Raw genomic sequence first — 23450 nt, forward strand, 5'->3', positions numbered from 1 at the left:
CTTCTTTCGTCCTGTCACCCGATTTTCTTCCTGCTTATCATTCTCTCGCTGCCGTGGCGCAGATGTTGATGGGGAGGGACTTTTAACCGCGGCTGAGTCGGTTGCCAAAGCAATAGAGATAGTAGGTACAGCAGACGTGGTGGAACGTGGGCTTTTGGACGACCCCGATGTCTGTTTCCTTTTTTCCATTGATTTTGTTACACTATTTACAGAGATAACGTTCGAATTTTGACTTTGGTTTGAAATGTCAAGGTTGCTATTATTATTCATCTCTGGAGAAAAACTATTGGCCTGTCTAGAATTAATTTTTTCTTCTAATGTAGTAAGGAATTTTAATATAATTTCTTCTATGTTAGAACTTTGAACCGGCATTCCTACCCCCGGTTCTTCTAGCAGAGTAACTCTCTCCTCCAGTACAGACAACCTTACGTTAAACTCATTTATATATGTAGAAATCCTGGCTATTTCATTGCGAAATTGAGATAATTCATCCCTTAACAGTCCTATATCATCTTGACTACTATCGTGGGATTTTGGTGTGTGCGGACTTTTAGGCTTATCAGAAACTTTTTTATTTTGTCCCTTACATTTAGTACAGACCCATTTTTTTGGATCAGAACCCATTGTTAGGCAATGCTTGTGATACGACCCTGAACATTTCACACATTTCACCCCATCTATTGTGCTGTTAAAGAACTTGCTGCAGACTTCACACTTTTTTTTTTTTTTTTTCCTTTATGGCTCTGGCACGGTTTGTGCATTAGCCAGTGACTTCACACTTATTAGCCATATTGACTTTTATTGTTCACCCGCTACTTGTCAATAGATGGCGTTAATAACGTTACTTGATTTTTACTTGGACAAATATCTTTTATTATATATTGTAATTGTAATATAATAATCACAAATTAAATTTGATTTTTTAGTCACAACCAGTTATAAATCTGTGTGCTGTAGCTCCATAAAACACACAAGCAACGTACTCGCTTAAAGATCGCAGTCATGCGTTGCACAATAATTTTGCGTTTTTTTTTGGCTTGTCACTGAACAGTTTCTGTTGATAACACTTCACGCTACACTGCGCCAAAAAATAATTAAATGTATATACTCAAAAAGACTTTTAAATAACTATAAACATTTAAATTCAATCACAAAATTTTTTTTCAATATTGACTCGGTACCGTCATCTACGACGTATATACGACGGTCTAAATGAGCCTTAGACCCTAAAATCGAGTGAACATCAATCATCTATAGAAATCTGAGGCCCACGCGAGGGTTGTAGCACCACTGGTTTTTATTCAAATTCAGGTGAGAGATTTCACATTACGAATAAACCGTAACTACAAATTTAAAGTTTCTTACATTTTTTTAAATGTCGACAAAAATATTTTTAATATGAAATTTCTTTTTAACTTTTAGTTCCAGCATTTTCTCTCTACACATTACAATTTAGCCTGAGCAAGAACTCAGGTGCGGAATTTTTAATTTCAGTTTTCCGTTTTTGTTTTGTTTTTTTTTGTGTAATTAAATATATATAATGCATATTTTAATGTCAAAATATATTAAAAATAACTTAATTACAATTCTCAATTAAAACAATGATAAACCGTGGTTTTATTGCTTCAAAATGCTTATCTTTTAAATTGAGCTCAATTAATTATAAATTTAAAAGTTCACTTCACTTTCAGTATAAGAATTATGAAGCAGTTAATTATGTTAATTGTCATTTTGGATAATCTGTACCGAGTTTGCAAGTTAGCTACACGTACGTCGAAGTTTTGACATTCAAGTTCTATTTCGAGTAGAAATTAATTAAGCAGAACAGGAATTATTATACTCTTCTTCACATTCATTTAGAACTTTCGAAGAAATATATTTTCTAATTTAAATATATAATACAGAATCTTAATCTATAAACATTGAGATCTTAAAACAATTCTTGCTATGAAATATGTTTTATTAAATTATTTAATGGTTTGTTAATTAATATGCGTGATTAAAGCATGTCATTTATATATTCGGAATAACACGTGCAGCTTTACGGTGAATAAAAACATCAAAGTTCCACACAAAAGGTTATTTATCTGCCTATGAACAAAACAATGAGGTAGATGTTTAAGAAAAACACGGACCTTAAATGTCATATTGATTGCAATTTATAAAATGTTACGGTTCAACGATCTTAAGCGATTTGCAAAAATTTAATTACATCTGATAAGCCAAACACAATAAATTTATTAGTATTCACTACATACAACATGTTGTATGTAGTAAATATACAGTGGATAGTTCCCATTGACAATTTTAATAAGCGATGTTGGCGTTGAAGTATTGTTAAAGTAGGTATGCTAGGCAAAAGACGCCGCACGGCGCGAACGCTATTCCCTGCCCTGCCCTACATTGGTTACCCTTATTTAATGCACTCGTATTAATCCTTTGTCTTACGAATAAAGAAATTGTGATTTATAAAAACACAATATGTTTTAAATAGTGATGTGATAATAGTGGTCGTAGAATAAGTACCGATGAATAGAAACACCGATAATCTATAACTAAAGTACAAATATATGTGAATTAATGTTTGCTCACAACAGATAGTCTTTTTAGAAATCACTAAAAGTTAACCGTTTAAGTTAATTTTCACAAAAAGAACTAAAAACCTTTTCAGAAATAGCAGTAAGTTGCTTAAAACCTTAATATTTTATTAGTGCATTTTATTCTAAAGACGATTTAAATTTTATGTAACAAAAACTCATGCATCTTAAAATGATAATGTCCATACATAAAATATTGTCGTACATAAAGTAGATCGACCCATTTGATAGGTTATCCCATTATAAAAAAATTATAACATTGCTCAAAATTCTTTGATATCGCCGACAGCTCTAGTTCAAATCTCGCGCACCGTTTCGTGCACTTAATTTACCGTTCTTGCACCCCAATAAGCGGCCATTTTTAACCGTCTAGTATGAAATAATGTTTTTCTATACATATATGTTTGTATGAGAAAATAGGGTTTTTAGTAAATACATTTTCCTTGTACTGTTACGAAAATATGGATATTACACCTATATTATAAAAACCCATAATGATTTTACTACGTTGTAGATATATTATTGGACGCTTTATAATCAACTTGTCGTTACGTAAGCTTAATATAGTTATGTATCACTCATTAGCACTAATAATGTTATGGCAAAGGTGTATTAATTATATGTTATAGCGGTAGAACCGATACAACTAGGTATGGGATACGGTTGAACGCATTCGCAAAGGGTGGGCGGCACAGGCCATTAATTATTACGCGGCACCACAATGCAACAGGACAAAGTTTTTCACGTGACGTCACGTCATTTCAGTTTGTTAAACCAATTTTAATTATGACTTAGTTTGATAACATACATTTAGTGCGTTGTAATTTTTAGCTTCTAGCATTACAATTTTACTTGATATGTGATAGCTAGATATCGAGATAATATTCATTTTGATATGCAGGATATAATAGAAAGATGTTTATTTCCCTCGTTCATATGTTACATTATGTCTTCAGGTCGATGGTGTGTTCGGCCTGTGGGTGGCTACTTACAGTCTACCTATGTTTGTCTTAGACAGATCTGTATAAGTGTCGTGTAGTGTGTGCTGTGAGCTTGTTAGTGTGTAGGTACAGAATAAATTTATATAAGTTCATAATTTTGTTATACCTGATGGTATTTACAGCTATGCAGAATAGCAAGGATGCTGGATGACCGGTGGATGTAAAAATGCTGTAATTCTTAAAAAAATATGTTCAAAGTCTTGTTAATTGATGTAATCCTTTCATAAAGGAATTTAATTCTAATTACCCATCGTGATATTACAATGTCATGTATACAAATAATATAGACATATCATCAAAGTCTCCTTTTACTTTGTTCTTATGTCACGTAAAAAGACTTACACAACAAATATAAAACATTTTCCATTAAACAAAAAACAGAGAGATTATTGTGAATATTTAAAAGTAAGACTCCTTTCGAGGCACTTTTGTTTTCCCAATTTTCAGTCGGTGAAAGATTTATGGCGTTCGTTTGAATTTTCATTATGTCTCTTGAGTTAGGCACATTTGCGAAACTTTTTTGTATTTCCTCAAAATATTTTTGCGAATTAAATTAGTTTCTGGTTACATTTATTCAGATGTTTGCCATCTAAGTAGCTTGGTGAGTCTTAGACCCAAAAATCTGTGTTGGGAACAATACAATTATCACCAACTAATAAAAAATATCAAGGAAAGAAAATTGTTGCCACTAGATACTTAGACATCTATTTACATTCGCAATATTGCTTCCGTACAATTATTTACTAATGTAATTAATGTATTACCTTACACAAGAACAAATACTACCTTTAATTGTAGCTTTTAGAGTAAAGGCGGGGGTGTTAATTCTAAATGAGAACATGAGGACAATTTGCCAACTTCAAAGGACATAAGAGTCTTAGAATATTCTTTGGGAACAAAGGGAAACTCGGGTCAAATAAATATTACACTTTAGACACAGAAAAGAGAATGTAATAAGCGGCTTATACCCATCCTATCCGAAGATTTCCGGTTTCATGGACGCCTTTGACTGCTAATCCATTTACTAAGTAATTGAAAATACAGACAAAAACTGAGTTATTAGATGCTTGAAATTTAGAAAGAATGTGACTTACATTATGTAAGTTTTTTTTTATGTAACAGGAGGGAAAAGGCCGCACATTGCCGGAAGGCTCGCAAGTGGCTTGCCGGCTTTTTAAGAATTGGTGCGCTCTTTCAAAACCTACATTTTTTTTTTCAAAACTTAGAGGGAGTGAAAAAGGAAGATATGTTAGAAATTTAACTGTCATTAAAATATTAAAAATGTCGAAAATTAATACAAATAATACATTTAATTTTTTTAATTTATTTCTTCGATAATAAAAACACGTGGCATTTTAATTTACAATTCATCATTTCAGATTGCAATAAATTATTTTGCATAAAATATAAAATACTAATATTTCATAAATTCTCTTAACTCTATCTACATCTACTTAACTAAATCTTAATTTTAAAAATAGAATTTCTATAAGGTAATTCGCCCTTCTCACTCTGTCTCTCAATCGGTTTCAATCACTCTCTCCCTTTTCTGCGACAAAAACGTGACATCGTCGTGACGATCCGTAAAAATTTTACCCTCATGCGCCAAAAGAAGTTTCACTTCAATAACTCATATTAATTGGAAGACCACAACTAGCAGTATGAGTTGTGGACGTTAAACAAGCCAGTGGGCTTGCAAAACCCTTGTTTAAAAAAAATACTGATTTGCGAGTAAAAGTCTAAATAAATAAAATATGCATGACGTCATGTTAGAAGCCAGGGAGCAGGAGCAAACGCATTCACAAGCTTCGGGAGCCATGCATCGCGGCGTCAATAATAGCTAAATTATTCATTCGGCGTCAGACTATTTGCATTTTAATGAAGTGCGGTCTTGCACAGTTTGGAATTGTTTGCGGCGGTATAAATATGATAGGCGATAGCTACCTACTTCATACTGTTCGAAATATTTGTAGAGTATTTGATACGTCAGTCATGCTTTGCGTATATGATGAATTCTAGATGATAACTAACAATGAGCAAACTAATGAATAATGGACCAGTTCTTAAAAGGCCGTTAACTCACTTGCAAGCCTTCTGGCAATGTGAGTGTACATGGGCAGCGGTATCACATAACATCAGGTGAGCCCCCTGCCCGTTTACCAGCTGTTCCAAAAAAATTCAACTTCGAACATAAAGAGGTCATGTACTAAAATTGTTATTAATACAGATAAAATATCGCTTCTTCTTATAGTGGCATCTCCTGTCGAAGGTTGGCGATCAACATGGCTACTTTAATTTTGGATGCCGCGTTTCGGAACAATGATATTGACCAAACCATTAACTAAGATTCTTCAACCAAGGATTTCGACTGCGCCCAGGTCTCCTTCTACTGCCTTGTATGATCAGTAGAAGGAGCTCGTATTTTTTGTGTTACGTAAGATGTGTCCGAAATATTAAAGTTTCCTTTTCTTAACCGTCATAAGCACTTCTTTGTTCTTCTGAATTTTGTCCAGCACGGTTGTATTTCGTATGCGGTCTGTTCAAGATATTTTAAGCAACAAGCATTTCGTTTAAAAAATAATAATAACGGAATGATGATCGTTTTTATTAACGGAAACAATCATACTATGTTAATTAAATAAAAATATTGGATGAATTCTGAATGAACGCATTTTTGTTCGTGAAAAATTGCTTTCATAAGTCGAAAATGAGTTTTTGAACAATTCGATAAGAAATTCATTTCCACGCGATCGTTATTCACATCAAGTGAAAATGAATTGTTAATAACACAACTTGACTACGCCTTTGATATGAGATGCTTTTAAACTTGACATGAATATTACGAAGAAATTCGTTGATTAATTCACTTACTTTAGGTACTGGGAATATATATATTTTTTTATACAAACGGGCAGGCATAAGTCGAATTGGTTCGAAAATACTTCAGTGGGGAGCTGGTTTCACATAGTGGTGGTGCGCGGCCACTGTCTTAAGAAAAGTGGTGATACGGGTGGTATATTTTATTCTGCGGTGACGTCCAGTGATGAAGATTTATCATTTAAATATAACACAAAACGCGAATACCTATAATACATAAATAAACAGTTAATTGTATGTCCTTTCTTAATACCCTATCGATAAAAACCGATTAGTTAGTAGTATTTATTTTTATAAACAAATAAGGTTGATACTACGTGTGGCAAGTCGGTTTCCTCACGATATTTTCCTTCACCATTCGAGTGAATGTTAAATACGCACATAGTAAGAAAGTCCATTGGTGCACAGTCTGGTTTCGAACCTATGAGCTCATGGATGAGAGTCGTACGCTGAATCCACTTTTTTTTTTTTTTTTTTTTATACGAGGTGAAAATGCGCTTACGCAGGCCCGCATCAAGGATGTAGAGCTTGACGCGGGGACTGCGGGGCACTCAAAACTCTCTGCTATTCAGAGGGGTAGCGAGACCCCACCCACTAAAAACACCTCAGCCCTTCACATGCCCTTAATATGGGCCCTCGGGGTTCACTAGGCATTCTGCCCAAGGGACCAGGGCTTATATCCGACATAGAGGGCTCATTCAAGACCTGCGGTTCCGGGCCACTCGAGGTCGAGCCCCCAGCCTTGAAGTACCGGTCAGTCTACGGTCATCCCCAGACCTCTCCCTCAATCGCTCAGCTGCCTCCTTCTGCAGCATTACATGCTCACAGAAGGTGACTATTGCACTCCAGGCCTCCTCACTTCCTAGCATAGCTAAAATAATACCCGGTAAAGAGAGGTCCGACCCTATGACCGATACCAGGTCATGATGCTCCCTTGTCCAGGTGACACACTCAGCCACAGTATGCTCCGCCGTGTCATTTGGAGCGCCGCAATGGTGGCACAACGGATGCATCTCCCTTCTAGGCACCTTATGCAGATACCGCCCAAAGCATCCATGGCCAGACAGTACCTGCGAAAGCCGAAACGTCACAGCACCCCAACGCCTATTCACCCAGTCTTTTAAGACTGGGCGAATTGCCCCTATTGTCAATGCACCAGCGCGGGGCGCTGCTAGATCGTCAAACCACCTTTCGAAAAGAATTTCTCTGGCATGACGCCTCATATGCCCCGCAATTTCCCCCCACGTGACGTTTCCGTTAACTATTACCTCGGCCTTCGCACGGTATAAGCCAGCGATAAGTTCTACCTCCCGCTCCCAAGGAGGAGTACCAGCTAACACACAGGCCGCCTCGAACGATACGGTACGGTAGAAGCGAGCTGCCCGAACCGCAATCACTCGTTGCGGCCTCCGTATAAGGATACGGTTCGTCCGCCTGATCAGCGCGTCGTCCCAAATGGGGGCCCCGTACAGGGCCATACTGCGAATGATTCCGCAGTACAGCCGGCGCACGCTCTGGCATGGGCCTCCAAGATTAGGCAAGAGCTTGCCAAGTGCTCCTGCCGCCCTCACAAGTCTCCCCTCGAGAGATTTAAAATGGGGCTCGAAATTCCAGCGACCATCTATAACAAGACCAAGATACTTCATGGAGGAGGCCACTGAAATCCTAACGCCTTCAACCACCAATGCCGCCCCCGAAGGAGGACCCATCCTCGGGCCATGAAATAGCAGGGCTTCCGTTTTGTCAAGGGACACCCTGAGACCCAGGGCCTGGATCCGCCCAACAACGCTGAATCCACTAGGCCAACACTGCTCATTCAAATCATTATCTACTATACAGAATAGTTTCGATCAAATGCCAAAAATCTTAACTTTTCAATTTCCTTTGAATAAACCTATAACGCGTCTCGACAGTGACACTCTATCAACTAAAGTATATCTTTTATCAGATAAGATCTTAAAATATTGCTAAGGGATCGCTATATATCGTGCTCACCTTACCGAAGCATTGATAGGTACGTGCGGCCCCTATTCTTTAGAAACTCGTATAATCTGTCACCCATGTAAAAATTGAGAGGCTAATTCTGATACCCAGACTTTGAAAATATATTCATTTACATATTTAAATGACTCATGAACCGGATTTGAAATGTTCTTACGTCGAGATTAGACTAACGTCTCTATCTTGTGAAAGGAATATATTATATATTTAAAGTTATATCTGTACAATTTCGGCAAACAAAAGCTTAATATTTTAATTGGGATTGTGATAGAATTAATTAAAAAACTGTTTGAGTCTTTTACTTGAGTGGTAACGTAACTTGGTAACGTTAACGTTAAAAGACATTTACCTTAAATTAGATTATCTAATTATTTCGCTGAAGTTTAATTAAATACTGGAAATAATTACGCTTTCGCGGATATTATGTATTATATAACATACGGGAGTGACTGTTGGGTTTGGCATAGAAAGAATTAAAGTAGAATAAATGTCGTGGAATGCCGTTAAGAAGTATGTGTGGTACATTGCATGATAGGATAAGTAATAGTCTGGTCGTGTCCACATGTTACGTATAGGGACGGCACCGCTTTTTATATTTTTGTTTGTATGCCAATTTATATCATGTGTTTGTCATAATTTTGTGGTCCAAATAAAAAATAAAAAAAAATAGTTAAGTAGTGTGGGGTTAAAAGGGGACGTTATGACAAGGATACTAAAAGATGGTTTGGCCAAGTAGAACGGTTGAAAGAGATCCGGTTAACAAGTAGAATATACAAGGCAACTGGTGAAATCGGTTGGTTTGGATTGTCGTACATACTTGGATCAAATCAAAAGTACTAGAGAAGGGACAAGTTAAAAATATCCATAACCGACGACCATACATGGTAAATGTCATGAACTTTCGTGATGATGATGAAGCGAGAGATGTATGTCAGGGCCGTAGCAAGTGAAGATCCGTGGTAAAATTAAAAAAATATATTATATGGAAAATCTAGAACCATACTGTATTATTTGTTAGATGACTATATAAAACTAAATCCAATTAACTTTCAAATTGAGTTTGTACTGCAATAACAAAACGTAATCAAACACTTAATACATTGGCTTTGTCATGTTTCAGTAATTTGATCAAAATATAGTTCTATTTCAAATCGGCCGATATTTTTCATCAGTGTTTATTAAATTAAAATGCGTAACTATTAGTGTTGTATGAATGACTTACCAAGGAAATTATATGTTATGTTTATTTAAAAAATGAGGAGTTTTGGGTACAAGTGCTATAAAACGAAATATAGTTAAAAAAAAATATTTATGTCGAATTTTAAAATATCACAATTTTTATAATCTGGTAACCGAGATTTATTTTATTAAATGATTTAACGAATGTAATGCCTTCCCTGTCTGCAAGTTATTATAGAAATAACGATAAATATCGATTGTCGTAATGTTTCTTCCCTGAAATTGGATAATATATCTTTGCAATAATACTATGTTTTTTTTATATATTTAAAAATAAACAAATCCTGTTGAAAACGAATGTATTATAATCTGTGCTTCACAAATTTGACAGTTGACAATTTTTATTGCGCGCTTGTCAATTTGTTTGATCTTCAGTATATTCCGTAGATAGAGTATAGAACTAGATGAGCTTCTAAAATAACAATAATAACTAAAGAGAGAAGGCATTAACGTGAAATACTTAAGTGCGAGTGAAACAGAGTATCAGTTTTTCTGTCTCTATTTGCGTATCGGGTTTTATTTATTTACCACCGAGCCCTTGGTGGTAAACAAGTTTCCACCGCTTACTGATAAATCTGTAAAACCCAAGTCAAACCCATATTTTAAGACTTTATCCTTATAAGAGGTGTATTTAAAGTGTCAGTCATGGTGAATTGTTGCATAATTGGCTGTAAAAGCTATAGTGAACGTAAAGAACCAAACATAACCTTTCATCGGTAAGTAGCTTATTTTGACGACTCAGTAACTTTGTTCAAGAATTATTCATTCGAATGTGTATTTTGGTCAATAATAAGCAATCTTCGATGAATTAAAACTGTAAATACGACATATTATGTCGATCATTCGCTATCTCACACGCTGTACGCTGATGCCTGGTCTATACCATAGTCCGCCTACGGTATATTCTCATTTATATTATTGAATTTATTAAGAAAAAAACAACTCTTGACATTTTACTACAACGCTTTTGGTGTTACCACTAACAAATTGTGTACCATCAGTGAATAAGTGAATCGTGAATTTATATTGTATGGTTATTTATAATGCCATGCATTTCAAATTCCTTAAATTCAAGCAAAATTGTCGAGCCGAACTTAAAGTTCTTCTTATAAAAAGGTTTTGTATCGACACAAGAGGAAGTTATTAAAAATATTCGCGTGAAAAATCCAGTCGAGAACAAATGTTTTTTGAACTTTCTGTTGTTCCCTAAGGATACTTCACATTGTTTACGTATTCGGATAAAGTGCTATAGCACAAAAAGTCTGAGAGTTTGTAGCACAGATACACTAATGATTTAAAATGTAATCTATTTACAATACAAGACATAGAGAGTATACTCCTCCTTTAAAAGCCGGCAACGCAACTAAAATTGGTTCCATGGGCTGCGATGACTGCCCTTTTTAGCCGTTCCTTATTCTCGTTTGGGGGACAAATACTATAAAAAAATCTAGTTTCGTGCCTTTAAACCTAATGTAACACTAGACAACTCATCAGAAGAATATGTTGACCAAGTTCTAAGTCAAGACCTTCAAATGGATCTTCCCCCTAGACCTGTGTCGCCTGCAGAAGTCATAAAAACTATCAAATGCCTGGACAGTAAAAAGGCACCAGGTTACGACCTGATAACTAAAGAAGTATTGATGGAACTACCGAGAAAGGCTATGATCTTCATCGCTATACTCTTCAATGCTATGTTACGAATAGGCTACTTCCCAGTTGCGTGGAAAATTTCAGAAATCATCATGATTTATAAGGCTGGCAAACTGATGACCGAAAAAACATCCTACCGACCAATCAGTCTGCTGCCTACTCTTTCAAAGGTATTGGAAAAGACAATACTTCGTAGAATTGTGCCAAGCCTTGTGGAGCGCAAAGTAATACCAGATCATCAATTCGGCTTCAGACAATACCATGGCACAGTGGAACAAGCTCACAGAGTATGTGACGCCATAAGAAAGTCCTTAGAACAAAGGGAATACTGCTCATCAGCGTTTCTGGATATCCAACAAGCATTTGACAAGGTCTGGCACAAAGGCCTACTATGTAAGATCAAGCAGAATATTTCCCACTCTTACTTTCTAATATTCAAATCTTACCTAGAGGATCGCATATTTTATGTAAAAGAAGGTGACGCCACTTCGGAATTTCAAAACATTGCTGCCGGGGTACCACAGGGATCTGTTCTCGGCCCCATGCTCTACACGTTGTACACTGCTGACCTACCGCTATTGCCAGGAATAACCACAGCAACATTTGCAGATGACACCGCTATATTAGCAAGCAATAAAGACCCAGGACTTGCATCAGAGGACTTGCAGAAGGGCCTTGACAAAGTTAACGAATGGCTGCAAAAATGGAAAATAAAAGCTAGTGCCGCGAAGTCAGTACACGTGACCTTCAGCCTTAGAAAGTTGGACCAATGTATTCTGCCCCACAGCGATCATGTAAGATATCTTGGCTTACACATTGATCGTGGATTAACGTGGAGGCACCACATCAAATGTAAAAAGCAGGAGCTACAACTAAAGTACAACAGCCTTTACTGGATGCTAGGAAGAAACTCAAGACTTTCTCTAGATAACAAACTTCTTATATATAAAGTCATCCTAAAGCCCATTTGGACATATGGCCACCAACTGTGGGGCAGCGCAAGTGATACCAACATAAATATACTCCAGCGACAACAGAACAAGATCCTAAGAGCAGTTGCAAAAGTACCATGGTACATAACCAACAACGAAGTTCACGAACACCTTAAAATTAGAACTATCAAAGAGGAAATCCGAAGACTGGCAGCTTAATACAAAGAGCGGTTAAGCTGTCACCCGAATGAACTTGCTCGCCAACTCAACATTAGACAGTATGTGAGTCGACTAAAACGTCACCATATTCTAGAGCTAGAAGACCGGCAGTAGCTCTAGACAGAAGATGAGTAGATGCTTCCAATGGGAAGTCACTCCACATGACAGCACCACAGAAAAAATTCGCTCATAGCCTTGGGGCTGATTGCAAATAACCGCAGAAAAAAAAAAAAAGTTTCGTGCCTACATTTTCATCTTTATATCTATTTTAAGTGTTAACATCGTTTATTTATTGAAATGGAGCTTTAAATTGGAAAAGGATACATTATGTAACAACAAAGCTATATTTTATATTTATCTATAAGTATTAGCATATAAATTGTCCCATGTCAGAATATTTTCATATGAAACAATGTTTTCTATAAAATTAATTATAAAAAGTAATTATAATTACTTTTTAATATAGTAATTTATTTATATACTTCAATCAGTTAGACCTTTGCATAATAAATTTGTACAAAAAAAAATTCATTTATTATATTAATACGTATTGATTATCTTTTTTTTAATAAGGTGGTGCAGGTTACTAGTTTATGTTAGTAATACTACATATCTTTGTAAGACTAGTTTATATTAAAATGCTTAATACTGAGTCTCATTTAGATTTCGAATTGTCTCGCATATATTGAACAATTCGTAATACCGTACACTTAATTAATAATTTCCTCTTGTTCAAATATAATTTTAAGGACTCTAATCCCAAAGGATTATTAATATCCAAATATGAGAGAGGCTTCCAAAACTTTATACCAATACTCTTGATCCTCCCCCCCTGACGCCCTTTTCAGAAACGTACAAATAGGTATTTTTAACGACATGGCATGCCTAGATTTTTTTATCACCGTTTACCATCCGTATCACCTCGACGTCCGTGTGTTTCTTAAAGCAGTTGTTGCCGCGCATCACCACTATATGCAACCAGCTGCGCTCTGAAGTATTTCCGAACCAATTCAACTTAGGATCCTTCAAGAAAAGAGCGTAGCAATTCTTAAAAGGCGGGCAACGCACTGGCGAGCCTTCTGGCAATATGAGTGTCCATGGGCGGCTCTCACCTAACATCATGTGTGCCTCATGTCCGTTTGCCTCCTGTTACATTAAAAAAAAACAATACGTCAGAAATGATTGGTAGCTTAAAATAAAAACGTAACTCTTAAAATAACACCCAAAATGTGAATACATTGTAAAATCAACATATTATTTTAGAAACACCGAGCAGTACAAAGGAAAGTTCGCAACAATTTTTAATATCAACGTAGACAGTATTCTTTTAGGTAAAATTATTATTACAAGCTGGGACAATATTTTAGTTATTCCTTGGAATTGGAATGTAATTTTAATCAACATTTATTACAATCTCCTATATTATCCTATTAATTTCATCTTCTTATTGGATTACTTTGTCCTATTTATAGAACGTTTATTTGGAAATTCCAAACATCGTGTTTGAAAATTGTACTCAAAGTATACATTTGTTACAGGTAGTAACTTCATGCTGAACAAGATCATGAACTAAGTCATCATGGAGTCTACAGAAGACGAATTCTACAGCATATGCCTGAATTTGACCAGCGAAGAGATCGCAAACATCGGAGGCTGTAACTACAGTGCCGAATTTGAAAATGGAGAGCTACTTGAGAAAGTCGTTTCTAGGGTTGTGCCAATTTTCTTTGGTTTCATCGGAATCGTTGGCCTCGTTGGCAATGCGTTGGTTGTTCTCGTAGTTGCTGCAAACCCTGGCATGAGATCTACCACTAACCTCTTGATTATAAACTTGGCTGTTGCTGACCTACTCTTCGTTATCTTTTGCGTTCCGTTCACGGCTACAGATTATGTCATGCCCAGATGGCCTTTCGGGGACTGGTGGTGCAAAGTCGTTCAGTATTTCATAGTTGTCACAGCTCATGCATCAGTTTATACCCTCGTGTTGATGTCTTTAGACAGATTCATGGCAGTGGTGCACCCCATAGCGTCTATGTCAATAAGGACAGAGAGAAACGCGTTACTTGCAATTGCTTGTATATGGGTTGTTATTTTGACCACTGCAATCCCCGTGGGCATCTGCCACGGTGAGAGAGAATACTCCTATTTCCACAGAAACCACTCTTCTTGTGTGTTTCTTGAAGAGCTGGGTTATAGCAAATTAGGCTTTCAAATGTCATTTTTCCTTTCATCATATGTTATACCTTTGGCCCTCATTAGTGTTTTGTATGTATGTATGTTATCGAGGCTGTGGAAGAGCGCTCCTGGAGGCAGAGTATCTGCGGAGAGTAGAAGAGGGAGGAAGAAAGTGACCAGGATGGTGGTTGTCGTAGTTGTAGTGTTTGCGGTTTGCTGGTGTCCTATCCAGGTAATACTAGTAACTTAATATTTTTGTCTATGCCCAAAATTGTTTTAATGTCATAGTAGTGTTAAAGCCATAAAAATATTAATTCTTGACACTTTATTTATTTACTACAAGTATTTATTGTCTTAATACGAACAAAATAGTTAAAACAGACCAAAGAGGTCGGACCTCGGACCTACAGCTATGAAACACAAATTTCTGAAGTTATCTATAAATAAGTCACCTAGTGACAATTTTTGACGTGATAACGTCTTTAAAATCGTTTTAGTCGGGTGACATGTTCAGAAACTTGTGTCACACCAAAACCTCACGAGCGCGATCGCAGGTATAACGAGAGAGAGACGGACCGATCTCCCGTCTCATCTCGAGCGCTGCCAGTCATTCCGTGAATGTATGAAGAAAAATGTATATCATAGTCGAATAAGTAAACTTGTCATTTTACACCCGAAATTTATCATCAAAAGTGTGAATAAAACGATAGATGTAATTTAAAATTTGAAAAAATTGTTATCTTCATTAATTCCTTACTTCCCAAAAACTTATATCACCAATAAGACGTTATCACGTAAACATCTCGATCGTAAACCTACTTTACAAACAACCAATATTTTTTATTTCTAAAAAGACTAAAGATATCAAATATTTCCCAGCTAGGAACAGTTTTTATTGAAAAATTCATGTGCCGTTTTTAGTATTTTTTTATACATATTTAGTTTCCCACCCTCTAAACCTTCCCCGACCTTGCACAAATATTTTAAGATCAAACTTTTTTTTCGGTCCAGCCATTCCCGAGTTTTAGTGAGACAAACGAACAGCAATTCATTTATGTATGTAAGCTAAGTAGATGATAAGAATACTCTGTGAAGGAATTTCATTCGCTTCAAGTTTCCACTTTGGATAGTAAATAGATTTTCATACCTAATCGACTCCATAAAGTCAATATTGAAGATCCGATACTCCTTGTTACTTATACCAAACAAACTTATAAATTAATTAAAACACTCCCGACTTCATTAATTTATATTCATTGATCCGTGATCGTTTGTCTACCGTTTTAACCAAAGTTTCATTATTTAATTGCATTTGGCACATTAATCTTCTAAGCATTTACGAAAGTAAACTGTCACTTATAGACATTTAAATATTTGCTTTATATTACAGATATAGAAAGTACTTAGTACTTACTTATTTAATATGGAGTAAATGTATAAATATTCTTAACCGACTAAAGTTCACTATGGATTTTAAATATGGTCTATTGTATATTTCATGCAATATTTACCTTACTTAAAAGTGTATAATTTAAGACTGCGAAGCTAATAAAACGAGACTTACCGTTATCTTAAGCCAACACCTGATTCATTAGATATTCCGCTAATCCTTTATTATAAAACAGACTGCTTAGTATTAATCTTCGCGCCTGTGCCGTGCTTCTGATAACAGTTTTAATATTAATTGCTTTCACGTCTATCACCTTAAGTATTAGTTAAATATATAATTTAGGATTCGTGGTTTATAGCTTACATTAGTTATTTACCGATCTATTTAAAAGCTTTTTATGCCTACTACGTATAAGGATTATCTACTAAGCTTTAATTCTGAGCCAGCTTAATCCATATAAAGTAAAGGTGATGGGCTATTAATTTTCATTTTATACAATAATAATTTACAGATAATACTGCTGGTAAAGGCGTTGGACGCTTACAATATCACTTACTTTACGGTGACGGCGCAGATCGTGTCACACGTGCTCGCCTACATGAACAGCTGTGTCAACCCCGTACTTTATGCCTTCCTCTCGGAGAACTTTCGCATCGCATTCAGAAAGGTAATTTTCGTATGAGTCTCTGTTATGAATAGTCTTAGAATACTCGTAGCGCGATTATGGCTCTACGACAAGACCCTGCGTAGCGCTACAAGTATTCGTAGAACTTGTTTTACATTAACATATAATATTAATAAATAATAATTTGAAATTATATATAAGTAGGAAATTTTAAATCATTAATAAGGTATTTGAGGCATAAAATGAATTTATAAATAACAATAATATATGTTATAAAATGCGCTACTTCGAAATGAGTAAACACAATCAAAATCAAAATCAGTTTCTGACGCCCTAGAGATAAGTTTAGCGTCGGTTTGAAATTGTTTTTTTAAATGAAACTACTTTATTCAGTGTGAGATTTAACAACTGGCTATAATTGAAGCTGCTGGACACACAACTATTGTGTGCCACTGCTCCAATTTTGTCAAATCGGTCGTAGCGAGATATTTCTCAATAAGTGGACGTCGAACACAAAAAGGGCGCGTAATCAGCGCGTACTAAAACAAGTTCTTGGGATTTACAATATCAATTTAGATTTTAAATCGCGACTCAAATCAAATTTTTCACAATTAAATAAATTTAAAATGAATATTTTAGTTTTAGTAACTATTATTATCAGCGTACGATGGCTCGATTTGATCATACTTGCAGAATCAACCTCGAAACGGAATTTTAAATGTTCAAGCGGAGCAACAACAGTATAGGGCGAAACAAGGTTATGGCGTACGTCTACGTATTAAACTTCCATTCCATCGAAGAAATTACAACGTTAAAAATGATCACGTAGGTTGTGAGTGGGCAAATTTTTACGATTTTACATTCGTCTTAATATCATAAAGAAATAAAACCATTTAAATTCAATGAAAGTGTATTTTCTTTGAAAAATATCTAAAGAAGCAGACAACAAGGCGTTGGAACGTACAATGCTCGGCATCTCCCTTCGCGAACGCGTTCAAACGAGGTCATTCGTGAAAATACCGGTATAAGCAACGTAGTAAGGGCTGTCGCAACATCTAATTGGCTGTGGGCAGGTCACACAGCGCGCATGGACAAGAACCAATGGACCCACAGGCTCCAAGAATGGAGATCTCAGCAGAACAATCGCCCCATCGACTGGAACGGTGGACTGACAACATCGTCAAGGAGTATGGCTCCTAGTGGATACAGAGAGGCGAGACAGGGCGTACTGAAGGGAAATGGAGGAGGCCTACGTCCAGAAATGGACCAAATAAAGATGATGATGATGTGCTTTCTTTAAAATATCTAAGGTGACAACAAAAAGTTTACCATTGAGGTCGTTGCTCGGATTTATTTATTATCCAGAATATAGTTATAAAAATCCGTCTTTATAGTTTTAGGATAATGGAAACAACTCACACTTACTGCCAATAAAGAATTTCATTTCACTCATCAATACAGTTTGAAGTACCTCGATATTGTACAACGATAAATTTTGTAAAAATAAATCCATCTTTTGTTCTTTGTTCGCGTTCCAATGTTTATACGTTTGGAACGCGAATTTTAAAAGTACCTAATTTATCAAACTTCAAAGAGAATATTCTATTTATTAAATATGGTAAAATATATTTGTAAAAGAATGAAACGTGATAAATCAAACTTAGTTCAGTCTAAAGCAAGTTTGTAACAATATTTTTAGATACATACATTTTAGATTGATTTTATTTTAATGAAATTGTTTTCGCCTTCAATAAACTTTTAGCGAAAAGGATTCTTATTTGACGCAAACGAGACAATCGGCTCCTTGAATAACTTAGCCGAGGTTTAATTAAATGAGTATAACCCGGATATCGGGAATTCCTGGGTTCTATTTCTGGTGACACTTTAATTGTATTTCTCAGTAAAAGAAGGTAAACAAAATCATAAACAAGTGTAAACAATTGCTTTTTCTTTAAAGTATAAATACTTTCAGACAGATTTCATAAAATTTCATTAATAAAATTCATTGATTAAAAATATTAAATAACCGTATTTAATTAAATGACGTGGGAGTATATAAATATAATTTGATTTTATTTCGATGTTATTAGCTTTATTCCCACAAAAGACCAAACTGGATAAATATCTTTATTTGGATAGTAAATAAATATCGTCTTATTTATTAGATTGATAATCTTTCGATGTTATTTTTTAACGATCATTTTAGCTTAAGGCTAAAGGATTGGATGGCAATCGGCAGAATAAATTTCATATTCAAATGAATATTATTGTTCCTTACTAAATTTTATTTCTTAATTGGTAATAAAAGGTTTGTAACTTAATACAATATTATTACACCTGTAATAGGATCAATTATAATAACTACATTGCTTTATCTTGTTTTGAAAGATATAATCTCCAGAGACATCTTCTGTGTAACTCAAGTGTGAAAGAACATATTTTCAAACAAAAGAACTCCCATTACCAGTTAGGTTATATAAGTTTAACTGACCGTTATACTATATGACAAGATAGGAGATTAATCTTCTGTGTCCACGTCATTAAATATAACATAAAAAATCCAAAGTAAATATATAAAGCCCATTATTAAAATTTCGTTACGCTCAAAATACTACCGTATCGGAATGTCGAATGTAGAAACTAGTATTGATAGCCAAAGGATGTGTAAATACCAGCATAATATGTAACATCTAATAACTTTTTTTGACATATCGGTGTCATACTCAGCGCTATGAATCTTAACTACAAGTACAACGAACAAAGTACACGAAACTTATAATATTTTTACATCTGGAACCGTTTCTACCACAAGGCCGTGACTGGGCCCTAATTTATTTAAAATCGTGATGATTAATTAAAGCCCCTCTTAATTTGATTGCCCTGATTAGAAGAAAGGTCAAAGCCTCTAATTAAACATTAAAAGGCTTCGCTTCTAAACACTGAGTTTCTCTTTACTACGAGTAATATTAGGTTTTATTTGAAATATTACATAATTCCTAGTAAGAGTATTTCATAAATTTGTACGGGACCGTTGAATGGAGCTTTATGCTTTGAATGTTTCCCATTAGTTTGAGCACGATATTCTATACTAATAATCTGATTTCGAAATGTATTGAAATGGTAGTAAGGCATATTATCACAAGAGAAATATTTTTATATAAAAATCTTTTATATTTCGATTTAATAACGATAAGATAAATAACACAAAAGCGGGCACGGCCGAGGAGCAGGCGGAAAATGAAATTCGGCTCAAATATAAGAGTCTTTCCTCCAACTATATTAGTAGTTAAGGATATGCTATATAACCTGAGACAATTTGATTCATGAAATAATTATAGGATTGCTATGCACATGCTCCTTAAAATATGATCAGTTATTTATTAATAAGATATCAAACTGTCTTCTTCATGTCCCATTTTTAGGTTACCTGTCATCAAACATGTCTAGTAATCTATCATACTATACACACACGTGGAAACTGTAATAAATGTGGTTGTGAGACAATTTTAAATACCTTTTGAATTAGAACATATAATTTTAACGTACCGTTAACCCCTTTATAACACGGTACTCTTATAACGCATTTTCATATTACGCGATTTCTACGGGTAATCTACCGTATAACGCGGGGATTTCACACGTTTTATTTCTGTATTGTATTGATTTGTACATAGTTTTTTTCTTAATATTCGGTCCCCTATCGTTTTAATCCCCTTTAACGAGAAAAGTTAAACGTGCATCATTGGTACATAACGCGTTATATGGAGCCATACGAGCCTTATACGAGAATACTCCAACAACGCGTTTCCTATAACGCGGAACCAATCTAGCGTAATATGCGAGGGATCACTGTACATAGATGTTGCCGAATTCAAAGCTGTACTTATTAAACTCATTCTCCTTCCTCAGGTAATGTACTGCCCACCCCCTTACTCCGACCGGATAGGGCGTGGTCAGCCCACTAAGACAACACGGACTGGAAATGGGAACTCATGCCATGACATCGTGTGAGAGTCGTTGCGCAGTCGCACGCATATCGCCGAACAAGCGACCATCGTTTAAATGTGCGACTGTTTGATTGACTTTTATATTGAAACCTTCATTTATATTACTCAGCAAACGTTAAACATACAATTGATGTAACCGTTAAAACATAGTCAGATTGCTTTGTTAAAGAATAGCTGTTAATAGTTTATAGTCATTTCTATAATTCTATGTTATCGTCTAGGAGAAGAAAATAATTGTATTAGTGTTAAGTAATTCGTTTGTTAAACTAATCTGGGTCGCTAGAGGTCGCTACGTACAAAGTTTGGAGTAAGAAGCTCACAAACTTTTATCTACTTATCGAAACAGCTCTCATCACTAAGACCGTAATTTGTTCAAAATGACAGTCTATATTGAAATGGAGATTATGTATTATAAAGCCAATAATACGCTTGTGAATTAGATGTATAAATGTCTGTAATTTGTAGGAAATATTAGATAAATATGTTATTTGAATGTCCGTGTAAATAATGTGTAGATATTAGCTGATAAGTTGTGTAAATTGTAAATATATTAACTTGAGTCCATATTTTGAGCCCAAATATGGATTTAAGTTGAACATGGGTAATGTTATTACGTAGATTGTGTAGCTTACATCGAAGTAACTGCTATTGATAGTAAACTTTGCAAAATGTAGTATATTATGCATTAAATGCGTTTTAATAGGATTAATAAATTAGTGTTGTATAAATTACATCTTAGCTCTGTTACATTGTATCAAATTTAAATCTATTAAAATTTATTGAAGAAGGTGCACGGAATATCTGTTACAGTTTCAGTTGTCTCTTATGTATATATTTGTTGAAGTGGGTACAATGATGTGCTTAACATAACATGAATAATCATTGTAATTGAAAGCTTTGTATAAATTAAAATGCACAGTAAATGTTTCAGAATGTTTTTATTTATCGCACCCTTTTATCTGATAATTTTGAAATACTAGGCAAACTCTGTTGTTATAAACGTTTTAAACACAATCAAAATAAAGTATTTGCTATGATCACAATTATACTATAGTCGAGAAAGCTGTTATGGTAGAAAAGTCAGTTTCACACTTACTATACACCTTTTACAATTACAGTTATACAACTACAACGCGGTAAACCCGTACCGCGTTATAAGAAATCGCGTTGTAGAAGTATTTCTTAAAACCGTATTTTTTTAACAATTCAAAAAGCTAGAAACCCGAATTTAATAAAGTTATATGGTTTTATTTTATAAGAACAAAGGTACGCTAAACTCTTCTCTAATTTCACACTACAGACATGTTACTTGAGAAATCTCCGCGCTATAACGTTATATGCAGGACAGAAATCGCGTAATACGTAAACGCTTTATATAGAGGATTTCTGTACTATAGTTAATATATTAAAAGAAAGTACATACATACTTTAAACATACAGTAAAAAATAATAAGGTTCAAAAAACCACCACAAAGAATAAATTGAAACAGACGTAAAAGAAAAAAGCTCTCTCAACCGGAGATGAAATCTCAGGGAATGCTAGAATCATGTCAAAAAGTGGTTGCTATCACCCCTTGGGGGGGGAGGGGTTGCGATTCATTTCCTACGTGCCGGACGATCGCTCGTTAACATTCTATGTCCAGACCAGCAACCCAAGAATGTTTTCAACAACAGAGTTCTAAACTCAACTGAAACAAATATTATTTTTCAAGTATCAGCCAAGAGCATGAAATAATTAGGTACCTTTCCAATTTTCTTAAATCAATTTCGTAAGCAAATTTGAAACCGAGTGAAACAATATCTTATTTTCCCTCCAATTTATGTGCAACTCGCTATTTCAATCTAGAAATCCTAATATCAATGTCTTTCAATCCAGATAACCAAGGAGGTGAGTGGGCGAATGCTTTATATGCACAGAAAGGTTATTTTTATAATTATGTTATGGTTTCCCCCGTTTATTTATTTTCAAACTACGCGATTCATTAAAAAGTTTAATTTTAACAAGCTTATTTCTTGTTTTATTTATTTTTGTGGTTTTTATAAAATAAGGTTTTGTCATAGTAGGGCCACAGCATAATAATACCTAAACGGAACACCATTTTTTCTCGTTTTTCCGATGATAGATTTACGATTATTGCAAAATGTGTTTAATATTGCATTCAGCGATCGCAGCGTAGCGTATATTTTTATTTTACTTTATGGTTGATCGTATGGTCGGATTTTGTATGTAGGACAATTTATTTTTACTACCTTATAAACCAAAACCGCAACGTATTCTGCTAAAGATTAGAATTAAAAGTGGTTTAATTATTTTGTATTCAAGAAGCATAGCAAGCAAGCTATACAATTAGTTACAAAATGTTTTTTTCTACACAGGATGATAAGATTAACCACAATAACAGTTTGATAAGCAAGCGTGTTTTAACGCCGCTCAAAGGACGGCAACGCATCAATTGATAGTTATAAAAAAATGGGTCAACGGGGGCTGCGGCTTGTTTCATGTCTATTTTATAAAAATAAAATAATGCCAAATTATGTGTTTGACTATTTACATGTATTTTATAACAATGTTAAACGATATAGTGTACATAGGTATCAAACAATAAAATAAATAAATCAGTGGCGCTACATCCTTTTTACGTCTGATTTCTGTTCCTATTTCATGATCATTTGTAAATCTAGTAGGCAAGTAGGTGGTCAGCCTCCTTGGCTGACACACGCCGTCAACTGTTTGGGT

General features: G+C 35.0%; 1 protein-coding gene across 1 annotated transcript in view; it reads left to right on the forward strand.

Moving 5' to 3' along the window:
* Positions 1-21641, forward strand: part of LOC125057824 (allatostatin-A receptor) — a 78527-nt gene extending 56886 nt beyond the window's left edge. The window contains exons 2-4 of the mRNA XM_047661736.1: positions 14055-14923; positions 16593-16748; positions 20616-21641. Of these exons, the coding sequence (XP_047517692.1) occupies positions 14096-14923; positions 16593-16748; positions 20616-20717 (1086 nt within the window). The 5' untranslated portion in view covers positions 14055-14095 and the 3' untranslated portion in view covers positions 20718-21641. The remainder of the gene's footprint in view (positions 1-14054; positions 14924-16592; positions 16749-20615) is intronic.
* The last annotated feature ends 1809 nt before the right edge of the window (positions 21642-23450 follow it).

The sequence above is a fragment of the Pieris napi genome, chromosome 17 (assembly GCF_905475465.1).
Source record: "Pieris napi chromosome 17, ilPieNapi1.2, whole genome shotgun sequence".
In the NCBI taxonomy this organism is placed as follows: domain Eukaryota; kingdom Metazoa; phylum Arthropoda; class Insecta; order Lepidoptera; family Pieridae; genus Pieris; species Pieris napi.